Genomic DNA, 19,438 nt, shown 5'->3' with positions numbered 1-19,438 from the left:
ATCGCATCATCAGTGTTATTTTTGACAAACTTGCTATTCAAAAAGTCACGAATGCCTTTATTTGAAACTTCTATGTAAAATTGAAAGAAACCAATATCATTTTCTCTTGCAGCTAAAATCATATGTTTATGCAGCCTTTGAATTATCCCTAAACCGTTTTCCTCAACACCAGCAGTAAGTTTTTTGAAGACTTCTACATTTTTTGTTTCTCCACTGTTTTTACATAACCACAGAAGGAAGTTTCTGTCAGATTTGTTTTTTTGACACAAAACTTTCATCGTAAAAACATTGAGGATGAAAAGTAGAAAGCCCATAAAAATGCTTTGTATTATAGCAATGGCTTGTGCCATTCTGAAAGAACGGTAGATGCATGTGTAGGAATCACTGCATGTGAAATCTGATATTGGTTGGCTAAAAAAAAATAAAAACAAAATGATCCCACCCAAGGCAATTAGACCCGATAATGTATTTCTAAATAAGTACCAGTTTGTTATATATACCTTTCTGTCATTGTGTGGTTTATAAGCTTCGCTATTTGCATTTTCATTATTAACAGTATTTGCCAGCTGGTCAGCTATTACAATCTGTAGTAGTGCAAGAAGTTGTTTGTATCCATCCACAATTCGAATGTTGTCTATCAAATTTAAATTGTCATTTGATGGACCAGGTTGCTCACTGTGTTCAAAAAGCTGATATAACTGTTCTTGAGGTGGCAACTCACGAATGGATTCAAGTTGTTTCAAAAGGCTTTCCTTTTTCAAAGAGTCCATAAGTAAATAAAGTTTGTCTTCGTGCTGTTGGCGATGTTTATTAAAAAAATCACTCATGATTGGTGGTTGAACATTAAATGCACGGCCAATCTTATCTCCTTCAACATCATCGCGGGTTTTGGTGTAACCCTTGACTTCCTCATATTGCTGCCATCCTGGCAATTGATCAGTAGGATCTGTAATGTATATTAAGTGACGCATTTTTTCCAAACTTGTCAACTCCTCTTGGTTGCGCAACAGACATAACTTTGACACGGCATCAGCTTGAATATCCCTAAGAATATCTTTACTTGTTGTTTGCAGGTCTAAGACTTCTTCTTTTAGTTTTCGTAGATTCTCAATTTGACGAAGTGAAAATAGTTGACATAACACATCACATCTATTTGCAGGCATGTGGGTAAATTCAGTTGACCATTCATCATAAAGTCCACGCAAAATGTCAGAAGAAGCGGAGTCAAGTTTTGAAATATCTCTAATTTTGTGTCCTTGACGTATTTTGGATATTAGAGTTCCCAGCTTTAGGGACATATCCTCTTCCCAAATTTCCAAATGCTCCATTTCGTGTAATGAGGGTTCAGTAAAAAGATTATCAAGGTTGATGATGTCTTTAAGGTAAACACATCTCTCTCTTTTTGTGTATGTCAATGGAAAGGTTACATCTGCCCCACTCTTTGCACTGATATCAAGGAGGGAAAAGGCAGAAAAATCCTGCACAATATTCTTGTGCATATTTTCTATCAAGATTTCCTGTTCAGGTTTCCAAAAACTATTTTGTTCTGGTTGTTTGAACAAAGCTTTCACAATCTTTTGACCCTCTTTTCTTCTTTCCCGCTCAATTTCTGATGTGTCTGACGTATTAGGAGTTGTCACTAGCATGACCAGGTCATCAACTGAATCTCCAAACCCAGACACAATATCAAACAATTTTCTGAATTTGGCGACTTCATTGATTATCACAGGAATGTGCTCCCAAAAATTCATTGCCCCATACAACCAAACCGATATCAACATTGAAATCCACCAGAAGTTAAGCAGAAAAAAATTGCCTTCCTCTTTACATTGTTCATTTACAAACAACATTTTGGCATTTGTAAATGATGGAATATCACTGCTGTTAAGAGGGAGACACCTTAATGGCTCAATGTCAGCTTTGTAGAGCAAAAACAGACTTGATCCAATCATTGCTGCAGTGGTGAAGGTTCGAAGTGTTTCCCACCATGGCTTTATGTTGTGAATTGACAAAAGGTCAAATTTGGAGTAAATTTCCCCTAATGACATTATATTCCTCAAGAACTCTACCTAATATCAACCATGGGTAGCATGTTGTTATTATTTAATTCATTGAATATTATACAACGTTTTTATCACTTGCAAAAATAAGATGCCACACACAGAATTCGTGAACATACAAACACCACCTTTTTCTTTTAATCGTAGTTTACTTCTAACTGCGCCGAAAAACATGTTTTGTAATAAAGCAGTCGCTGCACTAAAGAGGAACCATCTTTGCAAGCAGAACTTCATATTAGCTGAAGCAGTTATGCTGTGCCCGCGTTCAAAGTTTTATTAACTGGCGATTTTTTTTTGTCAACTAACATCCCTCTGGTTACACAATTCTATACAACTTGTGTAAAAATTATCGAAATCCGTTACGAAACTGCAAAGTTATTTACGTTTGAAGTTTTGTCGACTGGAAAATGGTTTTATCGCCCAGCTTCTCTTTGGTGCAATTATCAAACACCATTGCTGTTTCCGTTAATTTGTTTATTTCATTATCTGTCTCAAGAAAAGCTTCCGTGTTTACAAACAAATCAAAGCGCACGTGTGTTCAGTCGACCGTAAAAATTATGTTTATATTTCCCTGTTCCGATTAAATCAAAAGTAAGGCTTGTTTAGTTTGCTGGGTTCCTACTAAATTTAAGGTAATCAAAAGCAAATGCGCAGCGATAATTCAGAGTCGCGCACTTGGCACATCTACCAAAGCTGAACTTGCGCGTCACGTGTTGACAGCACGGGTCCAGTAACTGTGAGGTTGTTTCCTGGTTGGCTGTACGTCATCGGTTCTATTTGTATCACGCATATTTCTCTGCATTCATGTTTGAAGTTACACTGGGCTTGGTAGTTTAACTGGCCTCTCTCTGACAGACCGAAGGCAGAGTTTTTGTTTCATACCACACAAACGTAAAAGCTACCAACAAAAAGAACATTGGAGAACAAGGAAGAAATCAAACCGGATATAAAACGCCATGTAGTGATGTATTTGGAAATATTCATGCAAAGGGTTGCTTCAATCAGAGTATGTGGAACATGTTTCTTATTACATATTATTATCACAGAAATTGGCATCATTTCAACGCAAAATTTCTTGTCTGTTCGTATGTACAGTTGCATCATTAAAAGGTGAAAAGTATTTTAAGTTATATAAACACTGGCACAAAAAAATATTCTCTTCTACTTGCTGGTATAATACCGACGGCACAGAATTAAAGAAATTGGTACTTTTTACAGTAAGCAATTTATTACGTCAATGTTTATTTCGGATTCTGTTTTCGAAATAATATTAACATTATACGTATTACAATAATTTCCCATGTAATTCCTCTATTGTTAGGTGTGCATTAAACGAAAGCACATGTTATATCCAATGTGACGATGTGGTAGAGTTAAAGTAAACTGCTCTTAAAGTAAATTGATCCTTGCAGAAGAGTTTACAGAATATCATATTCTTTTTCATGTGTTTGTAAATTAAGTTCCTCTTAAAAACCATCCAATACAATTTATACAGTATAATGTGGCCTTTCAGGGCTATTATTGAGCCGGTCCGCAACAAAAAACGTGGCCTTTGAGATGGCAGGGATCAAATGTCGTATTGTAGGGAGGGCACGGACCAGTGGTGTTGCTCCAAACTGCCGTTTGATTAAGAGATGTTAAGCTTTTGCAAAGGTTGTTCCCTTTGCCCAACTGCACCCAGTCATCAGTGGCATTACTGTACGAAAACGTTGTATTTGCAGTGATGCAGAAAAACTATTTAGGTTACACAATAATGTATTAAATCACAGCCTAAACAAAGAAAGATTAGGAATAGTTTCGGCTTTAGATGGTTTTTACACAACAATAAGCAAATAGTCGTTTTTAGGAACACACAACTCACGGGTTTTCTCATAATTCGGAGTACAAAGAGACTGGCCCATATTGTTATTAACACTGTCATGTTAAACGTCATTTTTACATTTCAAAGACCTAATTTCATCTCTTGCATAATCCAACACCATAACAACATTATAACGTACCTGATGGGCGCCCAGTGGGATCCGTACGTGAATAGCATTATTTTGACTCTGTTGTGTTTGGTGCAAATTTGCGTACTCGAGCAGATGTCGCCTTTTGGTAAAGTGGTATTGCAAAATTTTCGTGCCGAAGCCCAAGTCAGATTAGCAGAATTCCGGTAGAAATAAAGGAAGTTGTTGCTTCCTTGTATTACGTTAAATGTGTAAATTATTCTGGATATATAGGCTACTCTACGTTGGCGAAACAGTTTTTCAAGAATCGTTTGACTTCCTAGCTAAATTCAAACTTCAACAAGTTATTTCATTGATTATTTTTTCATAAACCTGCGTAATTCATAAATTTACTTTTATAACAACATTGTAAAAGTAGATTAATTCACACCTGACAGGAAAAAAGCCTTCCATGAAACGGTAACAGTTGTAAAATTCCATCCGGTCGCTTGATCAGTTCTTATAAGTTCACCTTCAAACGAGAGAGCCTTGATTTTGTAAACATCCAACTCAAACGTAAGTGATGAACTTGCGACTGGAACTACCTAAAATTTAAAACCCCTGTGTTAATTTCGGCCGGTTGATATCTGTCTTTTAAAATGTATCAGAACCGTTTTAGATTAATTATGTCTGGTTTTTAACCACATCGGGACTTGAACCCACGCTATCTTGCTCACAAATCTTGATTTCCTATCAAACGTTATAAGCTTCTATTAGTTCCATCGTTGCGCCGAAATATGCCAGAGACCTAAATAGCAAAGCCTAAACATTTCCCTACAGTGAGACAAACGTCCCTTTTTAAAAATCCCAAATTCTCAGTTTAGTGCAGAGGCCATAAAAATAACTGCAGTTTCATTTACTGTGTGTTTTATTTTGTCAAGTTTCTAAATTTCCTCGAAAAAAGGATTTGCGTTAGAGTTGACAAAAAAACATAATAAAACGTCGCAAATTGTAAGCGGAAATTAAATCAAAATTCATTTTATCTTCCCAAATTCATGAATTAAAGTGCATATGACACGGCCATGACAACTTTGCGTAAAACTAAAGGTACATCTACAACAAACATATATCCAAGTTTTACGGTTCTACGTTCACTAAAAAATGCAGAAAACTGCGAAAAGTAACGGCGACCAAAAATCGTGAACCTTTTGCGCTGAGGAGAAAAGCACATCACATAAGGCGCTTGCGTCGAAAAAATACATGGTTTAGATAGGAGAAGGAGCCCTTTTTTGCAGATATCGAATAGTTTCAAACATAGGAGAATCCACAGTTTACGTTACCTTTAAAGGTCAGGACAGGATTTTGCATCACACAAAAATATGTCATTGTGACGTCACGAATCAAAGGCTTATTTGTCGCTAATTAACGGAAGACCATAGGGTATAGCAGAAACGACATAACTGTGAGTGGACAAAACGACAATGATAAACTAACGGTTTGTCTCTGTCGTGTTTTCAAAAGTTCATGTATCATGTTAGCGATCATAAATGCTGTAACTACAAAAGCACCCTGTCGCAGTGACTGTTTTATTATTACTCAACTAAATAAGACATAATAGGTCGAACAGCGGCCATCTGTCTTCAGCCTAAATTAACATAAAAATCCGTTTATTGCACTTGTTCACTTTTTTTCCCCTGTTTAATCCAATATTATGCTTAAACCAGTTTTACAATGTTTTCCATTCCTACGCAAAAGGCTTGCTGCCAGCACTCGCGCACGACCGAAGCGCCTTTATGACGTCACGCAACAATATCTCGCTTTCGCACGATTTCGTTCGCAGCGGCAAAAGTGCGACTTTGATCAGCTGTATCTCAGAAACCAGTCGTCGTATCAAGCTACTTTTTCGCCAAAAATGTTGTAAAGTTTTTAATACAAATAAGTTTTACCTCAACGTCAACGTGTAGAGGCGAAATGCTGAAACACATTTTGTACACCACTGTTATGTTAAGTTTGAAGGTCGAAGAAAACGTGTCCAGCGTGAAAGCTCCATGGTAAATTCTTGCTGTGAAACATTCAAGATGTTACATCGCGGTCTTATTTTTGCAATGTCACCCACAGAGCTAGTGAACCCGATCTGTGACGTACTCAATAAAATGGAATTTTAATGCAATGCAATCAGTACAAACAACGTTCGTGGCCCCCGGAAAACCCCGCTGGGCATTTTATCCTTGAGAAACTCTGGGTTACATATAGTAGCCAAATTTGACCAATCACAAAATATGAGCATATTTAGTGCCAAGTTTGCCAACTGTGACTACACTCACTATTAAACAATGACGTAATTCCTATAATGCTCCTCATATTTAGTGCAAATGTTTTTGTAAGTTAAACTACGGTTAAAAATCATGCATATTTTACCTTGGCTGAAAAGCAAGAAAGAAGAAAGTGCCAGCAATAGCATTGGTGCAATATTTTTCACCTTTCTTCTCTCACCTTAGTCACTATCTTTAAAGTTAGTGAAAGCTATTGGGAATATTGGCAACGTTAAACAATATCAGCTTCAATTACCAAGCTTAAATTTCCTAACATCACAGCATATTTGATAATACAGATCGGTATTACAACAAAAAGCTACAAATCTGCAACTGTCCACACACTTGTCTATTTTATCACTTCTTTATAACTTAAGCTGATACATAATTTGGTTGGTATATCATTGGACAAACTGCTGGGCAAACTTCTTTACGCAAACAAAGCAGGTGCCTTATGGCCAACCAAAATCCACGCCACCTTCACAGCTTTATGAGATATATGTTCTGTAGTGTTTTTACCCTTATTCTTGGTAGCCGCTATACATGTGTATTTTCATGCCGCGTGTCATAATTTGCCTTAGAGACAGCAGAGCCTCAATCCAACACTGGGTTCATTTTCACTGCAATCGCGTCACATGTATAAATTCCTAATCAAATACATCATCCGCAGCCATCAACTACGCACTTAATTATTTGGACGTGGTCTATTTGAAGTAAGTCACGAAATAAGCAGCCTACTTTTCGTTATTATTCATTCTTCTAAGCTGTTAATTGCCAACATAACATATTCCCTGTTGATTGTTTGTCGCCTAACACAATATAGTATATAATGCTTCCAGATGGTTATGAAACAAACGTGGAAGTTGTTGTGGATTTCCGTCATGTCGCTTATCACAATCAACCTACATCCTGTACCAACTGAAGTTTTGACGTTTGTGTTGAATCTCTGTTCCGTTTGTCCCAAAGCAAGCAGCACTTATTAGTCAATGGTTCTAAACCTTTTTGCTACTACGGACCCTATCAAGTTTCAAAACAACTAACAGCTGGCAACCCTTTAAATCTGAGCTAAAGTGTTATAAATAGAAAACAATGAAATGTAAACTACTATTTATAAAGGAGAAAGAAGGCACCTCGGGCCAGCGTTTAAAAACACGGGGTTTTGAGCGTTGTATAAGATTGCAGGGAATTTGCGTAGCTTATTTACATCGATTCAAACACAGGACAGAAAACAGTTACGCCGAAAACGAACATGTCCTTATACTTTTTGTCAGTTTATGCAATTAGAATAATGGGCCTGCACAAATTTATACGTTAACAAATGTGAGTACATAATTGCCAATAATTTAAGCTCTGTTTACAAGTAATTAAACTTCATGTAATTAAAAGTTACAGAACACAAACAAAAAATGGGCGTTACACGCGAAACTTTCTTCTTTTCTACAAAAACAAACAACAGTAAATTCATTTTCAGCAAAGGGGTAATTGAAGTACTATGTACATTCAGGGTTTAGCTTATAGTCCACAGGAATGTTCGTTTTAAATGACATTTTGTGTTGTAGAAGAATTTTCGTTCATTTCTGCCCCTCCTGCCTTCTGCTCTTCGTCACTGTTGTGTTTTGGGTAAAATTCTTTCATTCTTTCATTACCACGAAGGAAATCGTAGCAATGAATAAGAATCTGGGGAATGGGTTCAATGAACAGGTTGAAAAACTCTTGCTTGTCTGCAATCTCTTCATAGGTAAGCTGTGCGAGAGTCAAAATAAAAAGTTTACCAAGTGGAAAGTATTTGTAATCGACTATCTGCATGCAATAATCGACAACTTATCCACCAAACAGCCCCCCCAAAACTATATTACGAGGACAAATATTTCACAAATTAATATTTCTATGAATAAAAGACTTTTGCGATATTTTTTTCATGTTATTTTTTGTTTCTGTTTTTTTTGTGTGTGTGTGCAATAAATGGTGGCCAGGGATCCTAATTGCAAAGACTACGACAAAATCTTATCAATATCCGAAAGGTCGACACGGATTCGAATATTTGAACATATAAAGCCATTTTGTGAAAAGAGTGTTTTTCGTCGGAACAACAGTATTGGCTCACATGATTGTACAAAAATACCGATGATTTTGCTTTGTAGCACTTACATTACATTTCTGAAGCACTCTCCAAGAACAAATGAAATTAATTTGGGTAAGGTTTAAATTTTTTCGTAGCGCACAATATAGATTTTTGATTGCATTTTCGTATCCATAAGTTCGACATCCGTTTGTTATGAAAACACATTATCAGGTTAGTAATTGTTGACATGAGAAACAACCTCATGCAATTCGTGGTTTATTGACTCTAGTTCACACCTTATTACGCAGTATGCGAATGATGTCTTCGATTCCGTCGCATTTTTTATCTTTCCGAGTTTCGGTTGACGTCATCGGTATTTCGTAATCACTCAAGTCGAACTTTGCTGATTCAGGTTCGTCAGAATATTGTTTATCCTCCAGGTATTCTTTGTTATATTCATTGAAAGCTTCCTTGTTTATTTTGCCAGATTTGATGCCTCCTAGTACAACCGTGCGAACTTTCTGAAAACGACGGCAAGTGATTTATATGAGATATCCTACACTTTTAGTGCTTAAATGCGTTGAACGTTAGTTGAAATCATATATTACGCTTGTTAATGATTTTGTTATACAAATTGCGCGTCCTTGCAGTATCGTTCAACCTAGGCTTTGCAGCAATTTTAAGTGTGTTTACAAACGATGCCTCTGTTATTGATACTTTATAATATAATAACAATAAAAATACTTTTTTCACGAAATCAACCTATTTCAGCAGCAGTTTTGACACAATATTTTGTAATATTTTTACATTTATAACTATTATGTATAATTATCCCGTGTCAATTCAAGTTTTAGGAAACTAACTTTATTTTTATTGACCATCAGCCAGTTAACAGTAAATGGATATTTCTGTCTCTGTCTATGCCACACGCAGTTTACCTCAATAAAATTAATTTTTCTTTGAATATCCCACAGTGCTGGATGTTTCTCAACATCCTGCAAAGTTGGTCGTTTTTCCACATCATAAGAAACCATTTTTTTGACCAAGTCGCAGGCTGTAATTTTTTGTTCCGCTGTAATATGTAGAGTCTGTGTGTTTTCAGTACCAAGTAAATACTTGAAAGTTGGTGGTTGCTTGGTTCGAATATTTGCCTCGTGCTTGAAAGGTTCATCTCCAAACATATATTTGCCAGATGTAAGAACATAATGAATGTAAACACCCAATGCAAATATATCGCTCCAAAATTTCTGAAAAAACTTAGAATTTACAAATAACTTTTTCATGAAAAGTTTGAACATACGGGTTCAATGTTGTCGCCGTAACATTCCGGGGCCATGTAAGACGGGGTTCCCGCCACCTTAGTAAAATTCCTTGATTGATCGTGACTATGTTTTCGACTTAACCCAAAATCTGCGACCTTGATCCAAACTTTTCCTGTCATATCCTTTTTAAGGAGGAAATTTCCTGGTTTGATATCACGATGGACTGTAATGTTTTAATACAGTTACAAACGGAACGCAGGTAAAAACCTCCAACATTAGAAATACAACCTTTGTCCTTTCCGTGAAGATGCTTTATACCAGTGATCGACTGTCGAATAATTTCGTGTGCAGTGACATCTAAATACTCCAAATAATTGACTTTCAGTTTTAAACCATTCTCCACATTTATCGGTTTTTCTGTTTTTCCACATTGGCTGGACACCCACTAAATAAATGTTAATTTAGGTAACAATACACACACATTTTAACAAACAGAAAATACCTTTTCAACATCTCCCTCGCATAGTTCCATAACAAAATACAACCAAATCCCCTGAAAAAGAAAGTTGCATTACAGCGAACGCTACTAGCAAACTTTGTTTTACCTCTTTAAAGGAACCAAAATATCTAACAATGTTTTGATGGTCGCATATGTTCAGAACGTTTTGTTCCTTATCTGCTTTACTATATTTGTTTGGATTAATACATTTTACGGCACAATATTTGTTGTCCCTCGTTCGAATGCATCTACATAAATAATGGTTGACGCAAAGTATCCGCTTGGAGGTAAAAGGATTATTTAAATTTTGAAATACTGTAACTTGTTTTCAATGTTTTTAGGGTAAGTTTAACCCAACATTTATGCAACGTTTTCAGAAACATTAGATTAACTTACAGACGCGCAAACCCTATTAATATGGTCAAGACCGTGTCAAGTGCTTTTAAGGCGAGGATATTTGGTGAACTTAAAATTACTACTTCCTGTCAAATCTCATTTAGGTGCAAAAACATCCGAACAAATATTCTTACAAATTTATTGTTGACCCATCTGCTCCTTCACCAATCTCTTCAGTAAGTAAAGTATATTCCACAGCTGTTTTATCTTTTGGGACTATGTAAATAAATATATATAAATATTTAATTAAAATGTAATGGATAAAACACACACGCACATACCTTGAGAATGTATGTAGACATTTGACTGAAAGACATAAAATATTAGAAGTGTTTTGAAAGCTGAGCAACAACAATGTTTGCATAATTAGAGTAATGTTTGTAGGCCTTTATACTGATGTATTTAAAAAATTTGGGAGCAAACAAGCATGCTTAAAAAAAATTGTATGTTTTGCGTTCATATATTTTGACACGAACAAAATCCTTTAACATTTGAAATCCAAGCAAAGTTTATTGGATACGTGCAACGCAGTTGTGTAGTTATGTTTGTCAATTGACCAACAGGCATCTTGACTGAAAAAAACCCAACAAATCCACGACAAGAAAGCTTTTGTGGCTTATATATCATTTGAGTTCACATAAACTTGTTGAAATGCATAAACTTACATTATAAAATTGTGTATCAGTAAATAGTACACCTTTAGGCATATTGATGTTTGTCGTCTTAGAACTTTTCTGGGAGTTGCTCTACAATAAAAATATTTGTGAGGCTTCCTTATAAATGAATAATATCTACAATACGTTTTCTGCATAGAAAATAACTATATTTATAAGCGTGGTAGTGATGTTGGTAACTTGGTTAACCAGTTTTTCGAAATACTTGCATAGTGTTGATGTTAATCGTAATTTTCCGACCACATATATGCTTTATCTTTGCACAAACTATTTTGTGGCCCTTTCACACAAGTTGTACGACTTGGCGAATTTACTTTATGGTACCAATGTTTATACGGATTTACCATGTTATTGGTTCGGAAATATCTCATATCACATCAGCTGGTTTTGCCATTTTTGTTCAGTTTTCGTTCATTATTGTTAGGTTGTAGGTGGCTACAATTAGTCGACACCGAAAGGTACGATTCATGGTTCCAATTTCGCGTCATCAATGGATCTGACGCGTAGCAGGTAAAGGTTGACTGATATTAAATCCCATTTGATGCCATACGCGCTAGTTCCCGTTAATTCCAGACCTTTTTTTTCGCATATACGTTAATTTTTATTTTTGCTGCTTCGTACTTAAATTCCTTCGCAATTTTTGCTTTACTTCCCAGTGTTCTATAATAACTTACTGTGACTGTAGTTTTCCCGCCCATTTTTATACATCACGTGATTTCACAAGCGGTGTTAACGTTATCCCCTTTTTCGTGTTGGCACGTTTTTTTGGGGAGTTAGTTGTGTGCTGTATCTGTCTCATTACCTTGAGGAAGCCTTGTTGAATAACAGGCGAAACGTCGGAATAAAGTTACATGTGTTATATGTGCCAGAAGAACAGAATATTAAATTTTTGCTTTGCCTAAACGTAAAGTTTTACCAAAAAGGATTTTCGTCTCCTCTACACGTGTGCAATTGGAGAACACCTATCAATGCATTTTCAGTCAATCTTTGCAGCATTGTGACGTCAGATCCGTTAATGACGCGAATTAGGAACCATAAGTTGGCTTCATGTGTTTTGGCAAAACTTTTTCAGAATTGGCGTTTTTAAATCTTTGTTTCGTGTTTATTGCACAAAAATAATGGTCTTGCACTCGAAACTAGACTGAGCAGAGAAAACTGAATTGCAAAAACATGTGGTAGGTCTGAATGCAGTTGTGATCAGTATTTGGTCGAAACATGTCACATACCTTGGGAGGGAAATCATTCTCAACACAAAAGTGACTGTCTTATTGTAACTCGCGCATACTTTAGTGCCCTCACCGAAGCTGATTGCTGATAAGGGCAAAATTAAAATAAATGCTCTTTTGCACAAGATTGCTGCCTACATTTGACCCCCTCCCCGGTCCACAAGTTGCTGGTTTGTCACGATTTAATGCCCAAACGCGCTTTTGAGTCAATAAATTGTAATTATTGTGAATAGCGATATTAATGCCATATCATGTTTTAACCAATTTGTATTTGAATACATTCATTTCTTCGGCTTTTTGGCTTTGGTCTAAAAACTGCTAGAAATACTGCTCAAAAGAATACTTGCATAGATTCGCAAATACCAAATACCAATAATTGTATTCCTTTCATGGTCTAAATTTCGTGAATGTTTTGAAGTAGCTTTAATGCATGCCTTATACCACATCATGAGGTTTTCGGGCTTGGCAGCCCAGGCAATACAACTTGCCAGGCAAAATTCACATATACGTTGTGCGCTTGCGCACCAGTGTACCTTGGCCACAATATACCCCGTGAAACCACTGAGCTCCTGTAGCTTGGTTGGTAGTGCGTTGGGCCTGGTTAGCCCAGGGTCGTGAGTTCAAACCTCACCGGGAGCTTGATTTTCATATCTCGCTCCGACTTGTCATGAAAAAGTGACTGATCCAGCTAGGCTGCATTGCCTGGGCTGCCATAAGCCCGAAAACCTCATGATCGCGATACGTTAGCTGTGATCGCTAAGCAAGGACCTGCGCAATGGGGCGATCCTGCCTATCATGCCATTGCATGTAATATTACTGCGTTACCTTTTACACTTGTGCAATAGATTTCTAAAACCAAAATAACAGTTTACGAATTGTTATAAACAAGCCAAGAAATACTTACCAAGTCTACTATTAGTTTCGATGCAGTTGAAGGTTCCAATGACGTATCATTCGAATGTGCAACAGTTAAAACGCCTGCTGCATCCGGTTCAGCTGGTGGCGATCCTGTGCTTTCTTCCTCATACAACTGTTTTCAAGTAGACTAAATTTGACAAACGTCTTTTATGACTTTATGATGTTGTTAATTTTGTTACAACAATATTGTGATATGTTAAATTCTCTGCGGAGTATAATAAGGAATCCACGAAGTTTTAGTCGTACAATATTACATATTTATTATTATCCTGTGTCTATAGGGTCTAGGTTATTGTTTATTGATACATCATTTTTGCTCAGTGAATTGGTAACAGATAACACATAGTAAAACAGCCGTGGTTTAAATATAGCCATGTGGAAATTAATGTTACGCGAACTTGGACAGCTTATAACATGGTTTTACCTACATCAGAACACGAAGCTTTTTCCACGATATCATTGATGTTACTTTTGCTTCACATTTATATTTTAGCAAAAGCTTCCCCGGCATTATATTAATATACGTAATGACACTATTTACTCTCGCATAAAATTTCTAAGAAAATTAAAGTAGGGCGTAAAATGTGCTGTCGCAATAGCATGGGATGTTTGATTCGAGTTTTGTTGTATATTTTTTAAACATTGTGTACGGTACTTACTGGTTCACTTGGATCTCTTGGAGGACTAGCAGTCGCCCATGAATCGTTGTCTGATTCTTCGTTTTCCAGTGGTTCGGCGACCTATTTTCAACAAAAATTTTGTAAAAAATTCTCTTCGACTTCATAAAATCACAAAAACCATGGTTTTTGAAAATATAGGTTATTAGGTATACAGCCTTCGCAGCCCAGGCAATGCAATCTAGCTGGATCAGTTACTTTTCCTGACAGGTCGGAGCAAGATTTGAAAAATCAAATTCCTGTAGCTCAGTCGTTAGAGCAGTGGACCTGGCCGGCCCAGGAACGAGAAAAAAAGTTTCTACAGTAAGGCCAGGCAAAAAAAAGTTATTCCAAATTCGAAAAACTAGATATTTTTGTGCCGTAAACAATTGATAAGCGGTGAGATGTAGTTGTTATCTTCAAGAAAAACAAGATTTATTTTTGTATATTCTTGTTCAAGCTTTCAATCTACCTGTAAAATATTACGCTTCTTTGTACGACGAAGTTGCTTCATATGTAATGACAAAATCTTTTCAAAATTGACTACCTCTGATTCCTGTTTGTGGGACAAAAATGATGGTTCTGCAAAACTGAAGTACAGAAACATGTGGCAAGTCTGAATGGAGTTATAGTCAGTGTAATCGCCATAGTTTGTGTCTTGAACGCAACCAACCATCGCGGGGCTTAATTTGTCTGCGTATAATAAATAGTATATACGCGTTTTAAAGCGAATGTTTCATGTTGTTGCGTTAAGGCCCAACTGTCGGTAAGTGTGGCTTATTTTGTGAATTGTGTGCTTTATTTGGTGTTTATCGTATGTATTTGTTTGCAGAAAACCTTACGTTTACGAAACTTGACCAATTTAATGATAAGTGGGAAAAGTGTGCGTATCAGTTGAGACAGGGGCAAGTGAGCAGCGTACCACAGCTTCCAATTAAAAAGCTGTGGTTACAGTCAGTATTTTGTCGAAAGATATCACATAGCTTGGGAAGGAAATCATTCTAACACAAAAGTGACTGTCCTATTGTAACTCGCGATTGCTCCCAACATTTGACCTTCTCCCCGGTCCACAAGTTGCTGGTTTGTCACGGTTTAATGCCCAAACACGCATTAGAGACAATAAATTTTAATTAGTATAAATCGCGATATTAATGCCATATTTTAGCGCTCACTTTACCGCATTGTAAAAAAGCGGATTAATTGCCTTTTTCGCCGTGTTTCTCTTGTGCTGGTGTTGCGTGGACTCGTGGAGTCATTCTTAACTTTGAGCAATGCAAAAAGGCAACACAACGCATTAATAGTGACCCGGACGGGTCAGAAACGTATATTCCTTGACATAAGTTTCAAATTAAGATGGATGGCAGTGATAGTCAGAACGCTGTGGCGATCAAGTTTCCCACATTTTGTATGTCGCAGCCACGTGTTTGGTTTCAGTAAGCGGAAGCTCAATTTGCTTTGAAGAAAGTGACAGCAGACGAAACCGCAAGTACTTTTACGTAGTGTCAGCTCAGGATCAGAACACATTTGATCGTTTGATCGACTTACTTGAACAACCGTCGCAAGAAGACAAGTTACGCAGCAACTAAAGAGCGATTACTGACTATTACTTGACACCATCGCGAAGAGCTCAACAATTACTCCAAATGGCAACTTTGGGTGACCGGCTGCCAACTGCCCTAATGGACGAAATGCTGGCGTTGCTTGGGAGTGAGGAACCTTGTTTTTTGTTCAAAGAATTATTCCTGGAGAAGATCCCCGCTGCCGTACGCACGGGTTTGGCTGGAAAAGATTTCCTTGTGCTCGCAGTTTAGCGCAACAGGCGGATTCTCTGCTGTTGGCTTGTCGGAAAGACGAGAAATACGCAGTATTAAAGGTGCGACGCTCGAGGTTCCCCACAACAAGTAAGAAACGCTTCCAAACTATGCTTTTACCACCGTCGTTTCGGTAAAAACTGTTGTCCCCTATGTTCATTTCGGGGAAACGAGCAAGCCGACCGTTTTTAGCTGCTGCGACGGTCGGCAAAACGAGCAGCCTATTTTTTCTAATGGACCCCATGTCTAAGTGTAATTTTCTGTTTCTCTTCGACTCGTTTTGAGCGCCGCACAAGCATCGGACGTACGGCTCAGGTCTGATCGCACTAAATTTGCCCGCTGGGAAGTTTAAATGGAATTTTGTTTTGGCGGATGTCTCCAGGCCACTTCTCGGCGCCGAATTTTTAAAAGCACATTCTTTGTTAGTTGATCTTCAACCGCAGCGTTTGATCAGCGCACAAACGTTTGCTAAAGTGTTCCAATTCGAAAACCTCAGATCAACGCATAAATGCTCTCACCTCAGACAAGAGTGATTACGCGCGTTTGCTGGCCGCATTTCCCGCTGTTACACCGGCTCACTTCTCTGAATTGCTCCCCAGGCACGGAGTGCGGCATTTTATAACAACAAGAAATGAGGTCGCCAATATGTTCAAAAGACCAAAAGGTGTAATTACCGCCGTTTTGGCAACATTCGCGGGGCCAACTGAAAATTGGTGGTAGCCACGCACAAGGTCGATTTTGCAAAAAATCCTGCCAAATTTTCTGAAAAGTCCTGAATGTGAGGGATTGAATAACGATCTGGTTGGGTAGCTACATTTAATCGCCTGTAATCTCCACACAGCCTCCAACCGCCTGTAGACTTTGGAACCATGCGTAGCGGCAAAGCACAGGGACAGGACGAGCGTCGGATAATCCCCATTTTTAATTCCTGCGCATGTCATTTGGGTTAAAAAATGCCGCCCAAACATTTCAACCTTTAATGGACACAGTTTGCCAGTCTCTTGATTTTGTATTGGTGTACCTAGATGACATCTTAGTAGCAAGCAAAACAACTGCTGGTCACTACAACCATTAAAAAACGACTTTTGACGCGGTTGGCTGAGCATGGTCTTGTCATCAACGTAGCCAAATGTCAGTTTGGCGTCGACCAAATTGATTTCCTCGGTCACAGAGTCAATATGCATGGTGCGTGTCCGTTGCCTCATAAAGTGAAGCAATCCAGCAGTTTACTCGTCCCACAACCATCAAGGGGCTTCAGGAATTCGCGGGTATGATCAATTTCTATTACAGGTTCAAACCAAACGCAGCAAGCATCATGTCCCCAATCTATGAAGCATTTCAGACAAAGCTACACAGCTCGTCTGGAACAATCGCCTGACTTCAGCATTTGAAAAAGCTAAAGCAGCACTTACGCGCGCGACGCTGTTACACCACCCTTTGCCCCAAGCGCCAACTGCTCTAACTACTGACGCGTCACAAACATCGGTTGGAGCAGTGCTGCAGCAATTCATTGATGGTGCCTGTTAGCTTTTTTTAGTAAACGTCTTCGACCACCCGAAGTTAAGTATAGTGCATTTGACAGAGAACTTCTCGCTTTCCATTTGTCCAGGACATTTTTGCTACTTTCTGGAAGGTCGCAGTTTTGCTGCTTACACTCTTCAAGCCTACCGAACGGCTGTGGCCAATCTCAAGTTGCAAGACATGCGGTATAGTATTTCCGAGGACGCCATACTCTGTGATGTCTCTAAAAACGTCCCACGCCCGTTTGCACCCAGGTCTTGGCAGCGAAATATTGTCGACATTGTTCATGGTTTGTGGTCTGCTTTATGGACTTCTTTCAATAGGTTTATTGGTGTCAAGCTTCATCGCACGATGGCTTATCATGCCCAGTGAAATGGTCTGGTCGAAAGTTTCCATCGCCACTTGAAGAGTTATGCCCCGGCTCACCCTTATGGCCCGGCTCACCGACAGCAATTGGATGGACGCGCTGTCCTGGGTTATGCTTGGAATCCGCACCGCTCCAAACGAAGATTTTGGAACATCGTTGGCTGAGCTCGTTTACGGTTCACCGTTGGCTGTTCCTGGCGATTTTGTTGTTTCAACACCCACCGAACCGTCCCCGCGTCGACTTTTGCTTTGAGGTCGGTTGTTAGAAGGTTCCTGCCGACACCCATGTCGCGTCACTCACATCCAAAAGAAAATGTTCCGAAGTCATTAGACACAAGCGCTTATGTATTCTTGCGAACAGACAAACATCGCCCGCCTGTGACACCTCCGTATGAAGGGACATACCGGGTAATAACAAGGACAAACAAAACGTTTAAACCGGACTTTGGCGGGCGCCAAGAGACAGTTTCTGTTGACCGTTTAAAGCCTGCCTACGTCGACCTGACACAACCGGTCCAAATGCCTCAACCACCGCGTCGAGGAAGGCTTTGCAAACAGAGTGAAGTTCCATCCACCCGGCAACCACCATTATCACCCGATTATTCTATTCAACGCACGGGCTCTGGTCGCATTACTCGCCCTCCGGCCCGTTTATGTTTCTTTTTGTTCGCTTCTGGCGGGGGGGTTAAGTAGCGCTCACCTTACCGCATTGTAACGAAGTAGATTAATTGCTTTTTTCGCCGCGTTTCTCTTTTGCTGGTGTTGCCAGGGGGACTCGTAGAGTCATTTTTAACAATTCAAGTGGACAATTCAATAAAGCAGTGCAACATCATGTTTTAACCAATTTGTATTTGAATACATTTATTTCTTCGTCTTTCTGACTTTCGACTAAAAACTGCTAGAAATAAATATGTTCCTTTCATGATCTAAATTTCGGAAAAGTTTTGCTGTAGCTTTAATGCATACCTTATACCACTTTTGCAAAAGATTTCTAAAACCACAATAACAGTTTGTGAATTGTTGTAAACAAGTCAAGAAACACTTACCATATTTACTGTTGGTTTCGGTGCAGTTGAAGCTTCCAATGACGCATCATTAGAATGTGCAACAGGTAAAACGCCATCTGCATCCGGTTCAGCTGGTGGCAATCCTGTGCTTTCTTCCATATCTAACCGTTTTTCAGCAGATTAAATGACAAACGTCTTTTATAACTTTATACTATGTTAATTTTGTCACAACACCATCCGTTTAGTCAAAATTCTCTGCGAAGTTTAAAAGTACAAAACTCTGGTTCATTATCGGTTTGTCAACAAACCAAACTGTTGCCACTCTCTTGTTTGCGTAAATTCACTGATAAGCTGAGGAACCGAGCCATTTCTGTGGACACCTAACCTGTACCAGTCGGTTGACACTTTCTAAAGCTTCCAAGCGGTGTGCAACAAAAGCACGGTCGAATTACACGCCGTTTCGCGATTTTTGCTGGTTGACAATAGTCAAAAAACAATGAAAAGAGTACAAAGACAGTTATTTGGCCTGAGTAAAACAACGATTGAAGTTATTTTCCAAACGAAGGTACTGTACAAACCAAGACAATTGTCACTCGGTTATAACTTGAAAGTGCGAAAAATCACGTCACTTTTTGACCCGATAAAATCTTTCTCCCAGAAAAAGCAAACTTTTTCAGTTATCATACTGAGGGGCTACACCATTTGCTGTGTGTCAATGGCTGTGTTGCTATATCGTTTAG

At 38.4% G+C, this 19,438-nt stretch overlaps 2 protein-coding genes across 2 annotated transcripts in view; both read right to left on the bottom strand.

The window, feature by feature from the left end:
• LOC145913897 (serine/threonine-protein kinase/endoribonuclease IRE1-like) overlaps window positions 1–19,438 on the bottom strand; it is a 95,135-nt gene that overhangs the window by 66,888 nt on the left and 8,809 nt on the right. The window lies entirely within an intron of this gene.
• LOC145913931 (serine/threonine-protein kinase/endoribonuclease IRE1-like) lies at window positions 7,440–18,981 on the bottom strand. The gene is made up of 13 exons (XM_083001701.1): window positions 18,738–18,981; window positions 13,997–14,077; window positions 13,324–13,449; window positions 11,185–11,265; window positions 10,801–10,825; window positions 10,654–10,735; window positions 10,230–10,371; window positions 10,127–10,177; window positions 9,913–10,069; window positions 9,663–9,847; window positions 9,301–9,609; window positions 8,659–8,883; window positions 7,440–8,043 (listed from the first exon to the last, which is right to left on the bottom strand). Exons 1-13 carry the CDS (start codon window positions 18,855–18,857, stop codon window positions 7,837–7,839), a joined length of 1,791 nt encoding a protein of 596 aa, XP_082857827.1. The 5' UTR covers window positions 18,858–18,981; the 3' UTR covers window positions 7,440–7,836.

This window comes from Ascidia mentula, chromosome 9 (genome assembly GCF_947561715.1).
Source record: "Ascidia mentula chromosome 9, kaAscMent1.1, whole genome shotgun sequence".
Lineage (NCBI taxonomy): Eukaryota > Metazoa > Chordata > Ascidiacea > Phlebobranchia > Ascidiidae > Ascidia > Ascidia mentula.
Note: the sequence above shows the minus strand (reverse complement) of the source record. Positions and strands in the feature narration are given on the sequence as shown.

Bases quoted from the DNA above. Each gene is read 5' to 3' on its own strand.
- LOC145913931 (XM_083001701.1), bottom strand. From the start codon at position 18,857: ATGGAAGAAAGCACAGGATTGCCACCAGCTGAACCGGATGCAGATGGC. The intron at 10,736-10,800 runs GTATGTGCGTGT...TTATTTACATAG, and splicing joins TGTCTACATACATTCTCAAG to TCCCAAAAGATAAAACAGCT. The intron at 8,884-9,300 runs GTAAACTGCGTG...CGTCGTTTTCAG, and splicing joins GAAAAATTAATTTTATTGAG to AAAGTTCGCACGGTTGTACT.